At 43.9% G+C, this 21,870-nt stretch overlaps 1 protein-coding gene across 1 annotated transcript in view; it reads left to right on the forward strand.

The window, feature by feature from the left end:
* MTUS2 (microtubule associated scaffold protein 2) overlaps positions 1–21,870 on the forward strand; it is a 209,704-nt gene that overhangs the window by 170,873 nt on the left and 16,961 nt on the right. Inside the window, exons 7-8 of the mRNA XM_013962221.2 lie at positions 4,711–4,777; positions 15,355–15,569. Of these exons, the coding sequence (XP_013817675.2) occupies positions 4,711–4,777; positions 15,355–15,569 (282 nt within the window). The remainder of the gene's footprint in view (positions 1–4,710; positions 4,778–15,354; positions 15,570–21,870) is intronic.

Consider the following 21,870-nt stretch of genomic DNA (forward strand, 5'->3'; position numbering starts at 1 on the left):
TCCTTCCTACCTTTCTGCCTACCCGCCTGACTACCTGCCAGTTTTTCTGGAGCTATTTGGATGTTGCACCAATGTAAATCATATCCCAGCCTGTCCTCAGGGAGTTTTGATTTGAATAGGGAATACATAAATGCCATTTTTCAGTGGCTATTTTACTTGCTGAAATGCAGTCCATCACTGAGTCTTTTATGGGAGAAATATTGGGAGGTCTGTATTTTATAAAACCAATGATAAGAGAAAGAGTTATTACTGCCTCTTTTAATCAACAGAGCAGTAGTTTAAGCACACAGCAAACATATCATTCTACCTATTCTATTTTTTTTTCTGGTTGAGGAGATGGGAAACCATATTTCAGATACAAGCCTTAACCACTGTGATGTATAGTACGGGTATAAGGAAGAAGGTTTCCTTCGTCTCTATCATGAGTACCATTTTATTTTATAAAAAATACATAATCAGAGTCATTTCTTGGGTTGCAGCCAATGGAAGGCCTTTCTCATAGGTCTTCCAAGCAATATTTAAATCCATCATTCATTAAAAATACCTGAAAAAGAAATGCAACATTCTGCTTTATACAAAATACACTGTCTTGGTTTCACATTTTGGCAAGAAAAAACTAATTCCAAATCCAATCAAAACAATTTTTCTCTCTTGCATTTAACTGCTACACTGAAAAATTTGTACAATCTTCTTATAGTGTCTATGACCCCTTCACCCTCTGGAAACAGCTGTGTCACTGCTATGGCAGCTGAGCCTTTTTAAACCTAAGCTGAATTTGGCCCTCAGTCAGTCTCAGTGGCTCGATTCCAACTGGTGGCCTACTGAAGGGAGGCTACAAAGCTCCTTCAAGATGTTGAGCCTATTAGACACAAAACTGTTGGGAGGCTCTTTCTGCCTCCCCTGTCTTCTGTTTCAAATACTTTATTGTTATAAATATTAATGAAGATTGATTAATTGAGTAGGATATCATGTTAATTTTGTTTTTTACACATTTGTTTTGGCAGAGCTTTCCTTGTGTGCTTGTGAATTTTCTAGTTGTTTTGATGTTTTGACATTGGGCCTATATGAGTCTCAGCATTAGACTTGATAGCTTTACATTTTCTCTTCAGATCCAGTTTTGCTCTACTGTAATGTTTGGTTTACTAAGCGTTGGCATTCCCAATTCCCTGACTGTACTGGTATTGAAATGCTCGTTATGTGTAGGATCACACTGATGGTAACAAAGAGAGGCTCTTTCATATCATATTAGTGTCGAGTTTACACTGGTCCCAGGAATATGTGCAGTCCAAACCCGTAATGTTACACTGACAAAGCAGGTTATGGTAATAGGATGTGTCAGGGATTTGACAGTTCACTGCACATCCAGGAGACCATGGGGCTGATATGATGATTAGTTGAAACTACACCTTGCCGCTCTCTCGTAAGAGGAAACCAAGGACAAATCTCTACAGCCATCAGGGAAAGGTTCTCAGATCAAGAGCTCTGGCTCCAGTGCTGGGAAGACTTAAGACGCTGGATTTCTGTGGTCTTGGTCTGCAAAACAACCCCCTACAGAAGAGGGACTACTTCAAAACTTGGCATCGAGTGCAATCTTCACAGATCTGACCTCCCAGGAAACCTGAACACGAGGCCCAGAAGAGCACTTAGGGAGCTCTGACTGAAATAAAATACAGTAGAAGAAATATTGGCAGGGAAGACATGCGACTGCAAAGGCATGCGAGCTGTGCCAGCTCCAGCTGCTCGAGGTAGCCCTGGAGTCTGTCCACAAGATGGGGCATGCGTTATCTGAGATAACATAAATATCAAAAAGCAGTTGGTAATAATTCTTATGAGGCAGTATGTAATTAGTTGGTGTTCAAAATTTTAACGAGGTTTTTTTTTTTGTTAGGATGCCATTTTTTAACTTGCTTTTCATTTGCTTCATGCAAGTAGAATGACAACAATCCCATTGAGTTCTGCATGTCTGCGGGTGTTGGCGATGATTTATACTGAGCTCCCTTGCTTTAAATAGGTTTTGCTTCAAACAGTGGGAGCTGGTGAAATGAGTGGGTGCTTCCCATCTGTGAGCACCATATCCAGTATAACACTGTGCAGATGCCTTCAAGGGCACCAATCCTGGCAATCTGTCTCGAGCGCTTCCTAAAACAGCTCCACAAAGTTAACCAGACTGCATGGGCAGATGCAGTGATATGCTCCAAAAGGGGAAACCTTGGCTCCAGTAAGACTGCTGTTTTGGGAATCCCTGTGAAGGACTCTGTTTTGTAACATATCAACCTATTTTACATGAATTATTTTATTTTTTCATGTTTTTTTTACTAGAAAACAAAACGCAACAAAAAAACAGAACTTCATGTTGTACTGTGCTTAATACAGTTTGGTCAGGCCTGGGGACCCCTCAGCTGTGCGCTTGTCGACAGGGCTTGGGCTGTTTGGAGAAGCCCAGCTTTGCATGCCTGGCTTCTTCTCCTGACGCAGTAAGAAAGCTGATGGCATGGCCTGGTTCTCCTCTGGCCCCACAGGGTCTTGACTCAGCTCAGCTAGTCACTCAGTTTACAGCAAAATTTGCCAGAAAGCATGTTCCTTGAATTGGTGGAAATCATCCCAAAAGGACAGTGAGTAGATTATTACTTCAGATTCCAGATTTTTTAATTTCCTTGTATTACTAAAAATAAAGCAGTTCTGTAATACCTTATCAAAGTGGTTATTAACTTCTTTTTAATAAAACTAAAAAGTTACTGTGATGGTTAGGGGGCATAGTAAAGACTATGCATTTACCATTCAAAGGTAGGCATCTGTAGGCCAGAGGCAACTGGAGTGAGAGGAGAAATCATGCCATTGAAATAAATGTGCATTTCAGTCACCCGAGAAGTATCTATTCATTGTCTTAGAGAAATCTTAGAAATCTTTAGGAAAGTGTCATTACTGCATGGCCTCAACTTGTCTGGCCCTGTACCCTAGTTGAAACAAGTAAATACTGTCTTTCCTTTTACACACCCTTTAAAGCAATACATATATATATTTTTAGTAGTACTGCACAGTTCAAGGCTGCTATAGGGCATAGAATGGCATAATTCGGGGGGCCCTTGTCCAAGTGACCACAGGGTCACCCCTTGCCCAGCTGGCGCATTGCTAAGAAAAATTACGATATTACATGTGTGTAGTTCATACAGGCACAGACTTTAAAAATAAACTAAGAGCACACACACACACAGATGCATATACTACCCTTTTTCTTTACGTCCAAGATGGTACAACCTCAAGGCAACAGTGTTGTGTCCCCGGGAGAAGCAGCAAGTGTCAGGGGCAGAGTGTGCACCAGCAGAAAGCCAGTGGGAAGGAAATGCGTTCTGCGGGTCAGCAATGGAATCAGGAATACAATGGGAGGTCTTCTGTTCATTTTATTATATCATTTCTGTCCTTCAAGAAAAGGATATTTTTTCTAATATCTGTATTTGCTTTGCTCTATTTTTCATTCCTTGGAGAAAAAAATTAAATAAAGGAAAAATAAACAAATCCATTAGTCTCTGAAATCTTTTTTTTGACATTCATTTTGTTAAGAGAGAACTAATTTGCTATCCCATCTACCAACTATCCTGCTGCAGAACTATTCCTTTCTGTGCCCTAGATTTTTATTAGCCTTGCTTGCTTATTACTGAAAGATTCACTTTCTAGGATTCCTTTTAATTCCATTTGCTACTACACTGCCTTTTCTCTTAAAAATGATTTTTCTGTAGTACTATTTAAAGATTCTGGATCTTTTCTAACTGGAAGCATATTTATAGCAGCCTGATCTAGTTTTCCTAATCATTGGTGATCTACCCAGCAAGATACCTTCCTTTGTCTTCTTCCTAATGTGATTCAGGATACATTCCAATTTAAAATGGTTTTATGCTTGTAGCATTTATGCTGGAATTTATTGTACTAAACCAAAATCCTATATATTTTCCAGAGTCTTTTATTTTTCAATTTGCACAGTGCTTATGAAATATCTGCTGTCAAAGTCCTTGCATTTTAGTAATGACACCTTAGTACTGTTAACATAAATATGCTTTATTTTTCCTTTGTTCAGTTCATCTGTTTTAATTCCTGAAGTGTTTTATGTTTCTTTTGAGAGAGTTGAAAGAAGGGAGCTCTTGTCCTTTAGAGACAAATTAAAACACCAGAATAAATGTGGAAATACAGGCAGGAGCATCAGGCCGTCAATGGTGTCTGTATGTGTACCATGTAGAGAATGGTGTAAGTACAGTAAACTGCACTGTCCTACTTGAATGTATGAGCACATTACTGTGTTTAGAGGTGGTTAAATGCAGACAAACAAATAAGTGAAACTATTTTAACAGAATTAATAGTACTATCTTGTATGTGCAGTCCTCCCATAAACAGTGCACAGACTGAACACAAAATGATACAGAAATACAAATGTCTTTTTAGACACATAGGAGTAACAGTGTATTCTGTGCTGTCCTGTGCACATGGGTTTGTGTATATGCAGCCATACAGATATGAGGTATTTGTTGCCAATGAGTGCTGGCTCCTAAGCTTGATTTAAAAACTGAATGAGTTCGTTATAATTCCCTTTCCCTCCTGCCTCCCCCCAAAATAAAAAAGATCTGAGCAATCAATCTAATCCTCTTTACCAAATGTACATGTGAAAGTGCTTTTCTGGGATAAACCTGGGTACTATACATATTTCTCTCTTTCTTTAAACAGAATGAAAGTGCCCTTGTGAAAGAAAAGGAGCTGTCAGTGGAGCTTGCAAACATCAGGGATGAAGTGGGTAAGTAGCACAAGCAAAGCGACAATGAAAGTGCTGGTCTCACCTTATGCAGAAGCCACTATTCCCTGTGAGGTGATCCTGGGGCACCTGCACAGATGTAATAAACTATCTCCAGAAGCCTGGTGGCAAGGGGGTTTGTGGCCTTGCAGGGAACGATAATTGCTGTTTTGGAGGCAAGTTCGTCCCCATGCACACTGGAGCTAATCATGCATCATCTACTAGACGAACATTTCTGCGTACATCTGTAGCTTCTGTTCTCAAAGACCATCCACACGTGCCACCACTACTAAGGAGAAAACAGTTGAATCAGCAGTGAGCACTCTATGGCTGTTGCAGTGTGCTGGGAGCCAGGACCGCAGCACTTACGTGGGTGCTCACATGTTTTGCAGCTCAGCTACAAACTGATGGACCCCAAGATCAAAGCAGGGTTATTAGTATCTCTGAAGGCTTTATTTATCCCAGGGCAAATGGATGGCGAGCAGGAGGGAGGAAGGACCGTGGTTGGTGGACTGGATGCACCTCCTGGCTTTGCCTGCATGGGGGACCCCAGGCGCGGGTTCACACACGTTGTGCTGGGCCAGCTCGGGTCAGCCTCCATGCCTGTGCAGAGCATGAACACTGCCACAGGAGAGCATGGGGGGCACAGGGACCTGCAGGGGCTGGCAGTGGTGGTTAGGAGACTGAAAGGTTGCAAGGCTTGTGCATGCCAGGGCTAATGGGCAGCAGTGAGACCTAGGGCACCAAGCACATTGAATAGCAAGGTCATGTTTTAGCACTCTCTGTGACAGACCCTTTTTGTGGAGTTGGCCCCATTTCCAAAGGACGCTGTAACAATAGCAAAACAGCATTTCCAGTTACTCTCAGGTGTCTGTCTTCATCCACGCTCTGCATTTGCACCATGCTCGCGGCAGGGCTGCTGTGGCTGGTGCATTCCTTAGGCAGGGCACATCTGAAGCTCTCTTCTCTCCCTTGAATACCCCTTTCTTATTTGCAAGGCCTACCTATTTCTAGCAGGCTGTATTTGCTCGTTTTCTCCAGCGGGTGTGCAGCACGGAGCAGGGGGCTGATCCACTCTGGTACATTTACAAGCAGCAGTGACATGTGAAGGAAAGAGTGGTGCAGTGCCAGAGACCATGAGCTCTGCCTCCATTTGCACCAGTTTTGTACAGCTGAAATGAGTACAGAGCACTGGAGCTTTTACTGGACAACTTTGCCACTGGTATAATTTACCGCCTGTTTTGGGTCACAGAGCAGCATATTCAGTAATATGAAATCAAGTTCTCCATGCACACCCTGCCCTTGCACATTGCAGTCTACCTTGCATGCAGCAGCAGAAACTCCAGACACACGGGTAGAAGGACTCCTGGTAGGGTTACAATTAGGGCTTTTGCAGTAGCAGCCCCAAAATGTCACATACAAAGCAGGTTACAAGACTGGTCCTGACCTCTCAGCGCCAAATCCATGGCAAATGGCTGAGCTCTGACCCCTCAGGTTTTACCAGCTGGCTCCTGTCACTGAGGAGAGGGCCTGGCGCCTGGGGGAGCAGTGTGGGCTCGTGCAGCCCTTCTGTGGTTCCCTGTCTCTGATGGCCATAGGAAGCCACAAGCAGCAGCTGCAAGGGTGAGAGCCACGGCCCTAGAGGGGTCCTTCCCAAGCAGCTGGGGGTGCTGCTCAGAGACCTGCTTTCCCTTCCGGCACATTTCATTCAGTGGAACTATGCATAGGTATTATTGTTGCTCACTATTTGTTTTTATAAAGCTTATATGTATTTTAAGCAAAGAGAAAACCTGCACAGAGACAGTCCAGGGGAGGCCTGAGGCAATAGCATGGAACTCATACTTTTACATTTTTTTCTTTATTAAAAATACTTGCAGAAAAGTTCTTGGATTTTTTTTTTTTGGCGGGGGGGATGTAGTTAAAAGAAGTATTGGCAGGATATTCTCTAGTTATGCACAAAAAGATGAACAGAGGCAGGTAGTGCAATCTGGTAGGATGATAAAAAATTCATCAGCAGGATACTTTCTCATATATATCAGAAATATTTCTGCCCAGAGAGGTTGTGTAGTCTCCATCTTTGGAGATATTCAACAGCCGTCTGGACACTGTCCTGGCCAATGTGCTCTAGGTGACCCTGCTTGAGCAAGAGGGATGGACTAGATGATCTCCAGAGATCCCTTCCAACCTCAACTGTTCTATGGTTCTGTGATATATCAATAGATAGGGAAGATGAATATGTGTGGTTTTTAGTGTATGTCAGAAAATATTGGACAATCTGATTTCCTTTGACAGAAAATATAAAATTAAGTTTTGTGAAACAGCCAGTGTTTTAAATTTCTGAGCAAGGTGCAATGGCAAAGGCCAAGTTCATGAGAGAGGCTCTCATCAGTGTGGATCTTTGCTGTCCAATGATGCAAAGCTGTGGTTGTGGGTGCTAGTGGAGATGTGTAACCCACCTGCACAATGGGAGGGTTATTTTAGTGTTATTATCAGATGGATGTATATTGTACAATAATGTACATATTCTGCCAAGTTTTATGCAAATATAGAATGAAGAAGTCTTGTACTTGATAACAGCAATTATAGATAAAAATTTAGGGAAAATATACAGAGCTTAACAGTTCCTTATTTATTTTGATGACATTCAAGCTGTAGTTCTGACTTGTCTCAGTCACTTCGAAAATTAGTTTCTCATTAATTTAAAATTAACCAGTCCAGTTAAACAGCATGGACATTGGTCAGAAATTCCTGATTTCTCATGTGTAAGTTCACTGTGTTAGACTTTCACTGATACAAATGCCTGAATGAATCAGTAAAACAAGGCTGGACTAGCTGGGGCTGATACAGGTATTTGGTCCAACATTCAGTTGTTTAGACAATAGCTCTAATTCAGAATTATGATTTAGGGGCTGAATATGCCTGGTGTTGAAAGCACGTACCTTTCATTTGCTTTGACAGAAACTGGTTGCAGGATTCCTGGATACAAAGCAATAAAGCAGTTAGGTATAATCCACTGGTCAGAAGTTGGAATGTATTTTTAAGGAAATCTGTTTGGTAAATAAACCACTGCCAGTGATGGAGCTTGTGTGTGAAGATCCATCTCACATGACTTCAGGTAGCTTAGAGCTGGATATCTGGTCTACGCTGGACCTCTAGGTTCCCCATCTAGTCAATGAAGAGAGAGTAACACGAGCTGAGGGTGACACAGGTGGGACGAGTAGATGTCCAGGAGTGGTGGTCTGATCATTCTCAGACGCTGTTCTCCCCATGGACTATGGGTGGAAACAAATTGCTGATTTAGAGGATAGGAATGTCCTGATTAAGACTTTAAATGTCCACATGTGAGCTGGGTGTCAAAGCTCCCATCTCAGGCAACAGAGATGTAGGTCAGAATTCAGCTGCCTAAACATAGGTGCCTGGTGCCGCTGGGGACACCCCAGGGAACCCAAGACATCCACAAGTGGCTGGCAGGTGTAATACAACCGATGGAGACCTGTGCCCTCTGGAGCCAGGCAGGGTCATCTCAGATAACCTGGACCACCTTTATTTAGACAACTGACTCACAGCCAGTGAAGTCTAGAGCACTATTCAGTTCACGCTAGTGTGTTCAGCTGCATTCAGTCAGCGGGAGTCTCTGTCCCACGTTGGCCACCTCTCCACTGCCTACGCTGGGCATGGAGTCACCACTGCAAGGCTGGTTTATGTAGACGTCTGAATCTGTTCTTGAATCTCACCCAGAGGGTTTGATTTAGTTGCCAGCACATAGTGGCACAGGGAATATCTTTTTCCAAAACAACTATATGAGGCTTAAAAATACACCAGGGCACCAATGAGAAGCCCATATCCATCTGCAGTGGCAGCCTCAAAGAATACCCTAGTACATCTCAAATTGCACTAGCCACTGGTCCATAGGCAACTGAATCCAGGGTTATCCACCCATCTCACCTAAAACTAGGTGAGGTGAAACCTACCTGTTTCAGGAAGGGGTCTGTGAGCAAAGGCAAATGAATTACTGCTCCTCAGCTGAGTGGCAGGAACACACTGCATGTGTACCCCTAGCACAGCTGTGAAGTAACACACCTCGACCGAAACCAGCATGAAGTGAAATAGGAGAGTGCTTCTCCCTTCCCAGCCCTGAGGAGGAATGTGTGCATGCACAGCTCTATAAATGCTGAGGGAATTGTTATTTTGTAAAATAAGATTTGCTCATATATTTTGCTAGAAATACCAAGGCTAGAAAAAAAATTACAAGCAATCATATTACACTCAAAATGCCCATCTTTATTAACTGTGAATATACACACTTTGCTGCTGCAACACTAAGACTACTGCAATAAAGAGGGACCCAATCCTGGCAGGTTTTGATCACCTTCTGTTTTCCGTTATATTAATGGAAATTAAAAGTCAGAATCATCCGTTCCTTTGTCAATGACATGTGAATTGGGTAGAGAGGAGGTACGGAAATGCAAAAATACCTAGATAAATGGAAAACAATCAGATGTTGAGTTTAGTATTTAGACTATTTGAATCAACAAGTGTTTGGCCTGTGTGCCAGCTCCTTTTGGATATGCCTTTCAGGTGAAACAGAGTCCTTTGTTTAATGAAAAACTTGTCCCAGTCAGGGGAGACTTAACTTGAATAAGTGCTCTATGATTTGTCTGTGAATCTGTGGCTGGCATTCAGAAATAAGAGGAGGCTACACGGTTCATGATCACTTTCAAACGAGGAGTCCATTTCTCATGTCAGAAGTGGGTGATCCATGTAACAGCCCACAGTGGCACCCGTCCCCAGCTCCCACGAGAATAACCACACTGAGGATAAAGTACCAGGGCCCACAAGGCTGGGCTGCGGCTGGTTTCGCGCAGGAGGGTCAATCCATTAGTGACATTTCACTTTTCCTCACCTTCTCAACCTGGCTTGAAATGGGTTTGATCGTGTCTGATGCACAGTCATTCAGAGGTCTCTCAGACAGGGATATCGGAGCAGCTCAGTGCTAGGGGAGTAGGGATGCAGTGTCAGCCACTCTTATTTAACCTAGCGCAGGCTGTCATTGCGGAAAATGCCATCTTATGTCAGAATCATTTCTAGTGTATAAGCAGCAACTGAGATATCTACAGAAAAGGAAAAAAAGAAAAAAAGCCTGCCTTAACTCTGTTCAATAGCAGTTGATAGCAGTTGTGCTTTGTTTCCCTGTAGGTGGCTGTGGAAACCTCTAGTTGCTGCTAAGTTTTTACTGGCATTTTGCATTCTTCTTGGGCTCTCAGCGAGTGCCATATCACTCCTACCTTGTCGTGTGCCTGCGCTGTGAGCTCTGTATGTTCTCAGGCCCTGTGCATTAAAAAGAAACGTGTCCATCTCCAGTGCAGGAGTTGGGAGCTGTGTTTGGATGACCAAGAATGCTACCCAGTATGGACACAGGAGTCTGCTGTAGTCTTAGTATTCGGGGAAACACTGAGCCATTCAGAGCCCTTATATCCACCAGGGCTGCTGGGTCCGTGCTCCTGGCTGAATCAGCAGGCACGTCACTACAGCTAGGTGACTTCACCTCCCAGTTGGGATATGGCTCATGTTCTTAGTGAGGAAAGTGGCTTTGCTAAATAAGTGTCTGATTCAACATATGTGAGTTTCAGATAGCTCTGAGCAATGAACAGCAAGCCCATTCTTTGCCAGAAAAAGTGAGGATGCAATAGCAAGATACAGTATATAAGCTTGAAAATGTGCTAAAAGAGGGATGAATTTGAAAGGTTTTTTTATTCGCTGATAGCTACTGTAGTTGTAACTTTAAAAACTCATAAGAAAAAGAACAGTGTTCCCCATTCTACTACTCCTTCACTTCACACACATTTCTGCAGGCCACCATGAAACCCTTCTATATGAATGTAAAATGCTATATGTTTTATTTTACCTAACCTGGAGCTAATCTGTCTACTTACCTGGTTTACTTAGGCTCCATCTGTAGCTATGTAATGTCACTACCTAATAGGTCAGATTCTCACTTAGTATAAATCAACAGCTCCATTAATTTTTTCCAGCTGAGGGTCTAGCACATTTTATCTGTGCTTTTTGTGCAGCAGCTGTTGCAAGAATAACTAAATTCTGGTCTTATGCCATTTACTTCATGTCAATATAGCATTTATGCAACTTTTTTAGTGACTTTTTTTGGCATGAGAGAAACTCAGTGTTACAGTATCCACATCCCAATGTTTAATAGCAAAATTCAGTGTTTTCCAGCAAAGTTAGGCAAGAGAGAAAGTCTGGAGAGAGGAAGACTTTCCCTTGGTGGAGGAGGAGTGGGTTAGAGATCATTTAAGCAAACTTGACACCCACAAATCCATGGGCCCTGATGGGATGCACCCACGAGTGCTGAGGGAGCTGGCGGACATTATTGCTAAGCCACTCTCCATCATCTTTGAAAGGTCATGGAGAACAGGAGAGGTGCCCGAGGACTGGAAGAAAGCCAATGTCACCCCAGTCTTTAAAAAGGGCAAGAAGGAGGACCCAGGGAACTACAGGCCAGTCAGCCTCACCTCCATCCCTGGAAAGGTGATGGAGCAGCTCATCCTGGAAGCCATCTCCACGCATGTGGAGGAAAAGAAGGTGATCAGGAGTAGTCAGCATGGCTTCACCAAGGGGAAATCATGCCTAACCAATCTGATAGCCTTCTATGATGGAATGACTGGCTGGGTAGATGAGGGGAGAGCAGTGGATGTTGTCTACCTAGACTTCAGCAAGGCTTTTGACACTGTCTCCCATAGCATCCTCATAGACAAGCTCAGGAAGTGTGGGTTAGATGAGTGGACAGTGAGGTGGATTGAGAACTGGCTGAATGGCAGAGCTCAGAGGGTTGTGATCAGTGGCACAGAGTCTAGTTGGAGGCCTGTAGCTAGCGGTGTCCCCCAGGGGTCAGTCCTGGGTCCAGTCTTGTTCAACTTCTTCATCAGTGACCTGGATGAAGGCACAGAGTGCACCCTCAGCAAGTTTGCTGACGATACAAAACTGGGAGGAGTGGCCGATACGCCAGAGGGCTGTGCTGCCATTCAAAGAGACTTGGACAGGCTGGAGAGGTGGGCAGAGAGGAACCTCATGAAATTCAACAAAGGGAAGTGCAGGGTCCTGCACCTGGGGAGGAATAACCCCATGCAGCAGTACAGGTTGGGGGTTGACCTGCTGGAAAGCAGCTCTGCTGAGAAGGACCTGGGAGTGCTGGTGGACACCAAGTTAAGTATGAGGCAGCAATGTGCCCTTGTGGCCAAGAAGGCCAATGGTATCCTGGGCTGCATCAGAAAGAGTGTTGCCAGCAGGTCGAGGGAGGTGATTCTCCCCCTCTACTCAGCCCTGGTGAGGCCCCATCTGGAGTACTGCGTCCAGTTCTGGGCTCCCCAGTACAAGAGGGATGTGGCACTACTGGAGCAAGTCCAGCGAAGGGCCACAAAGATGATTAGGGGACTGGAGCATCTCTCTTATGAGGAAAGGCTGAGAGAGCTTGGCCTGTTTAGCTTGGAGAAGAGAAGGCTGAGAGGAGATCTTATCAATGTGTACAAGTATCTGAAGGGAGGGTGTCGAGAGGATGGGGCCAGACTCTTTTCAGTGGTGCCGAGCGACAGGACGCGAGGCAATGGGCACAAACTGAAACACAGACACTTCCATCTGAACATGAGGAAAAACTTTTTCACTGTGAGGGTGACAGAGCACTGGAACAGGTTGCCCCGAGAGGTGGTGGAGTCTCCTTCTCTGGAGATATTCAAAATGCGCCTGGATGCAATCCTGTGCAATATGCTCTAGGTGACCCTGCTTGAGCAGGGGGGTTGGACTAGATGATCTCCAGAGGTCCCTTCCAACCTCAGTGATTCTGTGATTCTGTGATTCTGTGAAAGTTAACAGTTTTCCTGTTCGGATCTCTGCAGTCAGGGCTCTGCTGGAAGCGATTCAGTCTGGTTCAGCAGAGCCACCTGCTGAAGCCACAGCTGGTTAAAAACTGGCTCCAACAAGCCAGGCTCTCCAGAGCTGTTACCTGCTCCTAAGGGAGGTGATGGAGCCACAGACCTTGTATGTGGCTGCATAGGTGTCTCCTCCTGCTGCTCCTGTCCCGATAGACTCAGACCCAAAGTACCACCTCCTTTCTAAGAAGAGATTCAGTCTTTCCTCCCCACCTCAGTCCTTGGCCTCATTTCCCTGGGTCTGGGAGACAGTGGTGGAGAGCACTCCTCCTGGTTAGAAGTGTTTTGTGTTCAGCACAGGGCAAATGCCCTGGACAGTGGCCTTATTATTCACCTCCATTAGTGCTTTTGGGTATGTGGGGAACACAGTTCCCCTGCTTTCCTCTTCCTTCCTTTCTGCACGTGCACTGGGGTTGATTTGAAAGATTTGAATACTTTTGTGTTTCAGGTTATGGATGTTTGTGTTTCAGATTGACTTACTTTTAGTTAGAACATGTCATTTCATTGCCCAGCCCTGTGTGTTGGGTAATCTCACTGGAGAGGTTGTAGATGGACAGGTTTCATTACAGTTCCCATTTAAAGCCTGAGTAAGTTTCAGTTCTACTGAAACATGAACTGCAAGCTTTACGCCCGGTCCTCCAGCTCTGTAATGGCTTTACACACCAAGGAAAACTGGTACAGGACATGGCGCTCTATAGTCACTCAACAGCAAAAACAGGAGGGAGTTTAGAGCTAGAATCCAAATCTCCAAGAGACAAGAAATTTCTGCTAATGACCATATAAATTCCAGATGGTCCTGTTCAGGTACAAGGCAGGTGGGAAAGCTTTCCATGTGCTGTTGCCGTGGCTGTAGGCTCACTAGTCCAGCCTCACTTTCTCTTTTTCCATAAGGAGCAGAAATAGGCATGAAAGGGGCACTGCGTCCATTTTAGTGCTCCAGAAAACATCCATGTTCAAACAGGTCTGCATTAGTGATATCTCTCTAGATATACTGAGCAAATCTGGATATTGCTATCCAATAGGTGTGGAAGCACAGAGCTTGAAACCAAGTGAGAAATAGCTATGTGGGGGAAGGGAGGGTTAGTTTGAGTGCCTGAACTACCTGGTGTGGATTCACCTAACATGAACTGAGATCACAGTGGTAGGTAACTTCTGTGACAAATTGATACTATCCTGAAAAAATGAGCTCAGTCTGATGACACAGCAAAAGGAGTCAGGAAAGCACATTTTTTCCACGTGCAATAAGCAAACATAACATGGCAGGCATAGGATGAATGTGTTTTTGAAACTTTCAGGAGTTACTTACCCAGAGAGGCAGCTGCTTCCAGTTCTCTGATTTAAATCATCACAAGGGTCTGTGAGTGGCACGTGCGATTTGAAAGGCAAAGGAAGGATGAATGATCGATATAGACAGTAAATTCGAAAGCTGGTAATTTTTCTAAGCCATCTATGGGTCTAAATCAGAAGGAAGGTGTAACAGCGCCATTAAAAACACATCTCTTCTTTTTCCAATGTGTCATTCTGAATGTAATTGTCATGACGATTTTAATGATTTCTTACCTGTTAGATCTTTGAAAATAAGCAAATTCAATCCCTAAGTGCAGTATGGCTGACCTTTCCCAACTTGTATCAAGTCTTCAATATCTGAACTGATTGCAGCAGTTCTTCAGCAAAGTAGAGGGCTGAGGAGCTGTCTGTAACACTGCTGTACTGGGACCCAGGGAGTGATATAGGGTAGGAACCAAACAGGGTAACAAATTGAACATCCTTGATACAATAAAACTGTTGGAATTGTACCTCCTATAACAAGTTCTGAACACACTTGTGAAGTTGGAGACATAGTCACTGGATTAGTTCACAAGAATAAAAATTTCACAGCTTCTGACTGCCCTCAGGATCAGCCTTTCATCTGAGTTCTCTGAGTCTCTGAAGCACACAATATAGTGGTTTGAATATAAAAATATTTTAAGCAAGTATGCATTGGTGGATTCAAGATATTCTCCTCTATGAAGCTGGTGTGAGAGCCTGGTCTGTGGGGTGAGAAGCTTCTAACAGATGGAAAATGGGATGCATGAGGTGTATGTCCTTTTCCCAGTCAAGTGGCTGATCACACCCCTTACATAACAACAACATGTGTCAGGATGCACCTCAAGACCCCATATATCTTCTGCTTTCCTGGCATGTAACTGGAAGTGGATGCATTGCTGAGGCCCTGGCTTGAGAGAAGGAGATAAGGAAAATCTTGTATCCCAGATGAAAGGCTTTGCATCACATGACTGTTTCTAATACCCAAGACAAAGTAAAAGCTCTGAAGACTTGACTTGGGAATCTAAGACTGTGCTGGTGAGAAGAGGACGCCAGTCAGCCTTCAAGTCTATGGAGTTTCCTCCTTTTTGTTATTATATTAAATCAGATCCCAGTTTTACATGGGTTTTTACAGGACTCTGCCTGTACCTCTCTTCAAATAAATGTGTGTGTACGTGTGTGTGAGAGCAAGAGCGAGCCGTTGATGGCTGCAATTCATAGAAGCCCCAGTGTCCCAATTCCTAGGAACCCTGTGTGCTCTGGCTGCACAAATGGAGCCAACGCCACCGTTTGCTCCTAAGGAGTTCAGAGTCTGACAACCTGGTCTTGTCTCCACAGCCCTCAACACAGCAAGATGTGAAAAACTACAAAATGAGAAGGAGGAGCTGGAGAGGCGATTTGAGGAGGAGGTGAGGAAGCTGCGCTGGCAGCAGCAAGAGGAGGTGCAGGTGCTGGAGCAGCGGCTGCAGGCGCAGTACGGCGCCGAGATGGAGCACTTGCAGGAGGAGCACAGGTTGCAGCTTGCACAAGCCAATTGTCAGCATCAGGAGCAGGTCAGTCACTCTGTTCACTTGTGAAAAGCAGTTTATGCAAATATTGAATGAATTCAGGCAATGAAATACATTGACCATCTCTAACACGAAGACACTGCTAATAAACTGGTGACTGGAAGAATAACTTCCAGAACACCTTTACTGCATTTCCTCACTATTATTTCCACTATTTCTTCTCCACAGTAGCACAGTACATTACCATGTATTTTCTTTACATGTTGCCAAATGTTTTATCCATATCACAAATATTAAGGCAAGCTCTGCTCCCTGCACACGCTTGCTCCGCAGCCCATCTGTTCTAGTCAATATAAATGAAATGAAGTGTTGCAAAAGAATATGCCCAACACAAGTAAGGCCACCATAACCCTGCCCGTCGTTATTTCAGATGATAGTTAAACGGAGGTAAGATGAAGTGATGGTGGCACTGTCACACATAGCACAAATATCAAGCAGGTGATGCAGTCCAGGTTTTTGACTCCTGCTCCACTGTTCAGGCACTAGATATTTCTTAGTTCATATGCACCAAGTGTTTCCCCTTACTTTGCTTTCTCCAAGTAGGTAAGAATGCTCTCCCATATGGCTATTTTAGTTTAATAGCTGGAGTGAATCACCTACAAGCACTGCTCACAGGGTGGCAGAATGCCCCACTGCTGGTTATGGAAAAGATCTCTGCAGCTGACCTTTATTCATGTTTCGTATTGCACTCAGTGAATAGTGGAGATGGTTCTGATTTTTTCAGCAATAGCAATCCTTACCCGGATTCAGCAACCACAATTTACAAAGGCTTTTTTCACGATAATACATGCTGCGTGCAGGTGGACTCTGCAGTCTGAACCACGAGGCCGTGCCATGCCCCAGACACTGGGTGCTCTGGGTATGCTGCCTGGGCCCCAGCACAGCACTAGGGTCAGCAGCCCATGAAACACGAGCCCAGCCAGCAGATCCCCATTTGCCAGCATCATTCTGTCTGCCCGGGAGATTTTGCCAATCCCATTGCAGGTTGGAGGTGGAGGGTGAATTTTTCACATTCTGAGGCAAAGTAAATCTGCAGCAAAACTCTGTAGTCAGATGTGGTCTGTGCAAGGGACGGACAAGTCCCAAGGTCAAGGAGAAGGCTTTATGTCTGAACACTCTGTAGGTACCGGGAATCTTCAACGAGCATTTTGAGGCTGGTGCCCAAAGCAGGTCTGCAGGGGGCTCCACGGCAGCTGTTCTCACAATCCTCCTGCCCCTTCTCTCACTCCTGCACTAGGGACACCATTTACCCATTGCACACAGGATACAAACTGCAGGAAAACAGGCTAGCCTGCTTTTTGCCCAAGAGAGAAAAAAAATAAAAAACAGGAAAGCATCAAAATGGAGCACAGTTGTGACTGCAGCCCAGTATCTGTAAGGTCAAGTATTTGTAAAAAGGGAATTGATAACCAGTTACTGCCTGTACTTGATGTACTGTACAACACTCACGGGTTGGGAGTGCAAATGCAACCAGATATGATGACAGTTTTATGTCACTTGTGTCCCAGCTGCCCCGTGTTAGATTTATCATGTAATGCCCATGGTATGTCAGGACTGCGTGCAGCCACCATCCTCACTAGTGGACAGTCGGACAGATGGGTCAAACAGATACTCAGTATCCCAGCCTGTAACCCCTAACACAAACAGAAAGGAAATAGGAAAATGTGTGGCTGGGCTGAACAGCCAGTTAGCAGCTGTATTATGGGCTGCTCTGTAGCTTTCCCTCAAAAGGGAGCTGTTGGCAAAATCTCTGTCCTCCCCTGCTCTATAACCCCAAGTTGTCTGCTCTCTTCTTGTTCATTTTCTCTGTTGTCAGTGGGCTCATAATCTTTGACAGCTGATTCCAGTGAACATCTTTGTTAAGGATGTTTCTACTTCTTTCTCCTATGTAAGGTTTTGGGTTGATTCCTCTGTAGGGAAGTTTAAAGCACTCTCTCTGGATTTTATCCATTTTAATTGCTATGCCTGTTAGTTGTTATTGATTTGCAGTCTTGTAAGGTGCAATAAAAAGGCTTTGTGTGCCTAGGCTGTTTCGTTCCGGACAAACTCCATTTTTCTGTTTGTGCATTGATTTTTAAAGATGCATTAGAAGGTCCTGTAAATTTTTTTTTTCAAAGGTTTTTGCATTCTAAACAAGTTTTTTTTAAATCTTTTTTCTGTAGAAGCATAGAGTCTGTGCTGAGCCATGTCTTTTTGTTCTCCTTTCAGTTTACGAAAGATGGTTTTCTTGCAAAGCCCCTCAAATTTCCTCCTTTGGCTTCCAATATGAAGGAGGGGTGGGGTTCTCAAAAGGCTTGGGCTTTTGTTTTGTTTTTGTTTTTTTCCCTTGGCCCTGTCAGTGTGTCAGTTTGTTTAAAAAAAAAGGTAACAATTCCAGCTGCAAGCCTTGCCTCCCTTGGTCATCAGACAGTAGCGTTTATGCAGAAATTTGTTGCACAAATCAACTTCTTGCTGCGAGAGTTTATGGCTCACCTCTACTACTCTTTGAAGTGTTCCTGCAAGCTCCCAGGACCACTAGGATGGACGACGCTTTGTTTTTTCTCAGACTGTTCAGTGCAGGAATAGATTATATAGATCACACTAGTAGTAGCAAGTAAATATACTAACCTGATGATTAATACTTTTATCTGTCTCATCTTCTCATCCATTATGATTCTGTTAATCACCACACACAAACAATGAACCAACTCTTTCTCTCAGCGAGGCAGACAGTTCTCCCTCCTTCCAGTCCTTTGGTTTGCTCCAGAAGTCTTCAGTCCCATAATTACTGAAGTTAATAAAAATCTTTCACTCTGCTGCTTGGAAACTGCTACTGTGTCCCTAATTGCTTTGAGTTTAAGCCCGTCTTTTCAATCCATGTTTCCTTCAGCATCTCATGATGAGTTTTACTAACCTTTTCCTCCTGATTCATACTCCACTGTACACTTATCCTGTGTCCAGTGTTATCCTTTTATCTCAGGAGATATTGACATGAGGCAGACTGAGAGCAAGGGAACAGCAGCTCCGCGGAGTTGCTCCCAGACTGGGCAGGTTTCTGGTTGGAAGATCAAGCACCCCTCACAGCCCTGTCCTTTCTGGACCTGGACCTGGCACTCAGATTCACAGAATCACAGAATCATTCAGGTTGCAAGGGACCTCTGGAGGTCATCTAGTCCAACCCCCGCTGCTCGACCTCTCCACACACCCAGCAGGGCACAGCTCCTCTCCGGCAGCTCAAACCACCAGGCTTACCGCTGCATTAGGAGAGCAACACGTTTTTCCATCCGTGACTGCCCAAAGCACACATTTTCCAGCAGATTGGTCAGGACAGGTTTTTAATAGTGTTGTCCTGGTGTTGGTTTTGCAGGGATTTTTGACAGAAGAGTTTGGAAGATCTTTTTGTCAAAACATGCTGCTTCGAAAAAGCTGAAAAATTTTGCCAAAAGAGACTGGTTCAGTGAAGTTTTCAGTATGGAGTTTCTGAAGCCTGGAGCTTCCCAATTACTTCTATGTAAAAATCAATAGAATTCCTTCTCAAAAACCTGCTCTTTCTTGATCTAAAGATTGAGACATTTTGACATAAGACATTTAGTGGAAATTAAAAGTTTTGGAGTCTGTGCTAAAGTAGAACTGAGATATGGCTTTAATGGTTCAGGAGTTGTTAAGAAATGTGTTCGTTCTTCTCCAAACACCTCTGACTTTATTTTTTAATGGGCTTTTTTTGAAAGAACCCAGTATTTCCAAATGAACAAGAAGAGGATCTGATTTACAATGTCACATCATGGTTTCATTTTTTCCTGCCTCTTTCAATTTAGTGCATTAGAGCAGAGACACCTAACCCATGAAATTAGAAGCCCTTATGCTGGACATGAGAAAGGCCTTCTCCTTGAGCTATCCATCTGCATCAGGGAAATTGCACCTTGCATTCATGCAAGCAGGGATTAAAAAGATTTCACAAAATCCTTTTAACTGGGGATCTACGTGTAATTCTGTATCCACATATCTAATTTGCAAGTTGGTCATACCACACGCATGGTTTACAGTCATAATTTAGTTTTTCACACTTTATTGGGCTATTTACCTTTCAGTTTATTATCAAATAGCCATTGTTTCTTTGGATACACAGTTGTCCCTTTGGAGGCTCAGATGCCTCTGAGAATAGGTACATTCTCAGCTCTTTCAGCGCAGCAAAGCATGATAGCCAGCCTCATCACAAACAGATGAGGTGTGGCAATGCATCCTGATATTTCTCTGTTCTCATAACTAGCGGGCAAAATTCCAAAGTAAAGGCTGTGATCTTGGCTTGCCAGTATTTCTTGCCTGTGCTGTTTATTTCTCACTGCTGCATCCACTAACCTATTTAGTTTCTCCCACGAGAGCCTCCTCTTGATTTTAGTTTATTAAGCCTTGAAAATCCCATCTGAGCTTCTCTTTGTAGTCAAAAATAACTGTGACACAGGGTTTAAGTGAGTTGATCAAGGCTGTAGAGTAAGTTAGTGGCAGAGTTGGAATTAGAGTCCAAAGGGTTGATTCCAAGTGCCAAGTAGGCTATCTGCTATGAAAAATTGCAGACAGGAGGTCACGCTGGAAGCATAAAAGAAGTCATTTGGGTTGTGGATATGAAAATCAAAAAATCCCTGGAGACCATTTGGAAATGGGAACATATTTAATTGGCTTTATAGATAAATAACCTGCCAAGGATGGTGACAGAGAAAGGAGACCTCTTCACCTACGGAGGGCACTGGAGTTGAGCGTAGTAATTCCTATGGGGTGCTGCTTGGCTAATAAGCAATTAGAGCATGAATAAAGACTTAAGCAAGGGCGTGGTAAAGAACATAGTAGTGCTCAGGAAGTATCAGTACATGGACATCATAAACAAGGACATAATGCTCTGGGAAAAGTCAGGTGATAGCCCCACTCCCATTAGTAGCCCACCGAGTCATCTAGTCCCCTGCTTCATGCAATATATCAGCAAGCTGAGTCCTGCTTTGTTGGGTGAAGAATTCTTCACCACTGTGTTGTCTCTCACATTATTAGGAAAATGAATCTATCATTGCAGATTCGATGTTAAATGTCCATTTTTCATTCTAAGAGTAAGCCGCCTCCAGTCTGATTGGAAATTTTGCTCATGTTGGGTAGTCTAACAGATACATTTGACAGCTAAATGCAGTGAAATAACAACTATTCCAGCCAGGACGTGCTCAGCTGCAGCATCTTTCTTCCATAATTTAACATAACAGTGGATATAAAAGCTATGTAAGTGAAGTGACTTTGCAATGGACGCTAGTTTCAGTGTAAAAGAATAATTTTATGTTCTGCATTTCAGGATAGCACAAGTAAAGTGTTCAATATAGGGAATAAGATCACTGCGATTTTAAAAATAAGAAAAGCAAATCAGATCATCAATGTGTAACATTCAGAAGCTGCTTTGAAGGAGACTTGAAACTCTGAGGAACTGGAAATGGGTTTCAAGGCTTCTCTGAAGCCATTCCCCTCTAAAGGCCATCTTTTCAGAGCTGGTAGTCCCACTTCATTTCCTCTAGGACAACTGCTAAATAAAAAAGAGCCAGGGAGCAAGTTTGAGCCTTGGACCCCTGGTTATCTGAGCTGCTTAGTGGATAGCTCACTTCCAGCCTTGCTTTTGGATCTCTTTCTGCAGGACAAATCTATTCTAGAAAGATTACTCTAAGCAGTGTTGAGGTGGTTCAGTTAGGCCGTTAGGCCATTAGGCCTTACTCCTTGGACTGGTTTTGTTTAGCAATATGGACATAACTACTGTGAAAGGTGCTGCTGCTAGGCTAAGGTTGGGGCAACCAAGGAAACAAAGCTGAAAGATGGTTCTCCCAGCTCTTAGTCAGAACAAAGTGGGACCTGTCTCTTGTTGCACTGTATTTGTGTTGTGTTCAGCCCATGCTTCAAGGCCTCTTCTAGCTGTTTACAGGGCCAGGAAGGAACTGGGCTTTTTTTGCTGTTTCTCTGATTTATAAAACATTTTCTTTCCTGTGAACTACACAGCTGGGTTGGGACTAGGGAACAACTGCTGGGCAGGATGCTCTGGAGCTTTTATAGGTGCTGAAAAACCTCTCAGGAGATTGGTCTGTGGGTCTTCCTTACATGCTCAGAATTAACTTAAATTCCAGATTTGAAGTCAGGGAGGAATTTCCACATATCAGACTGGCAGGGACTACAGGGGGGTTTCTGCTTTCCTTATCACCCATGGGTTCCCAAGGCGGTCACTAGACGTCGCAGTGGCCTTACCTTGTGCCGGTGACTGTGACGTTGCCTGCTCTCTCCATGTGGCACAGGG

The sequence above is a fragment of the Apteryx mantelli genome, chromosome 1 (genome assembly GCF_036417845.1).
Source record: "Apteryx mantelli isolate bAptMan1 chromosome 1, bAptMan1.hap1, whole genome shotgun sequence".
NCBI lineage: Eukaryota > Metazoa > Chordata > Aves > Apterygiformes > Apterygidae > Apteryx > Apteryx mantelli.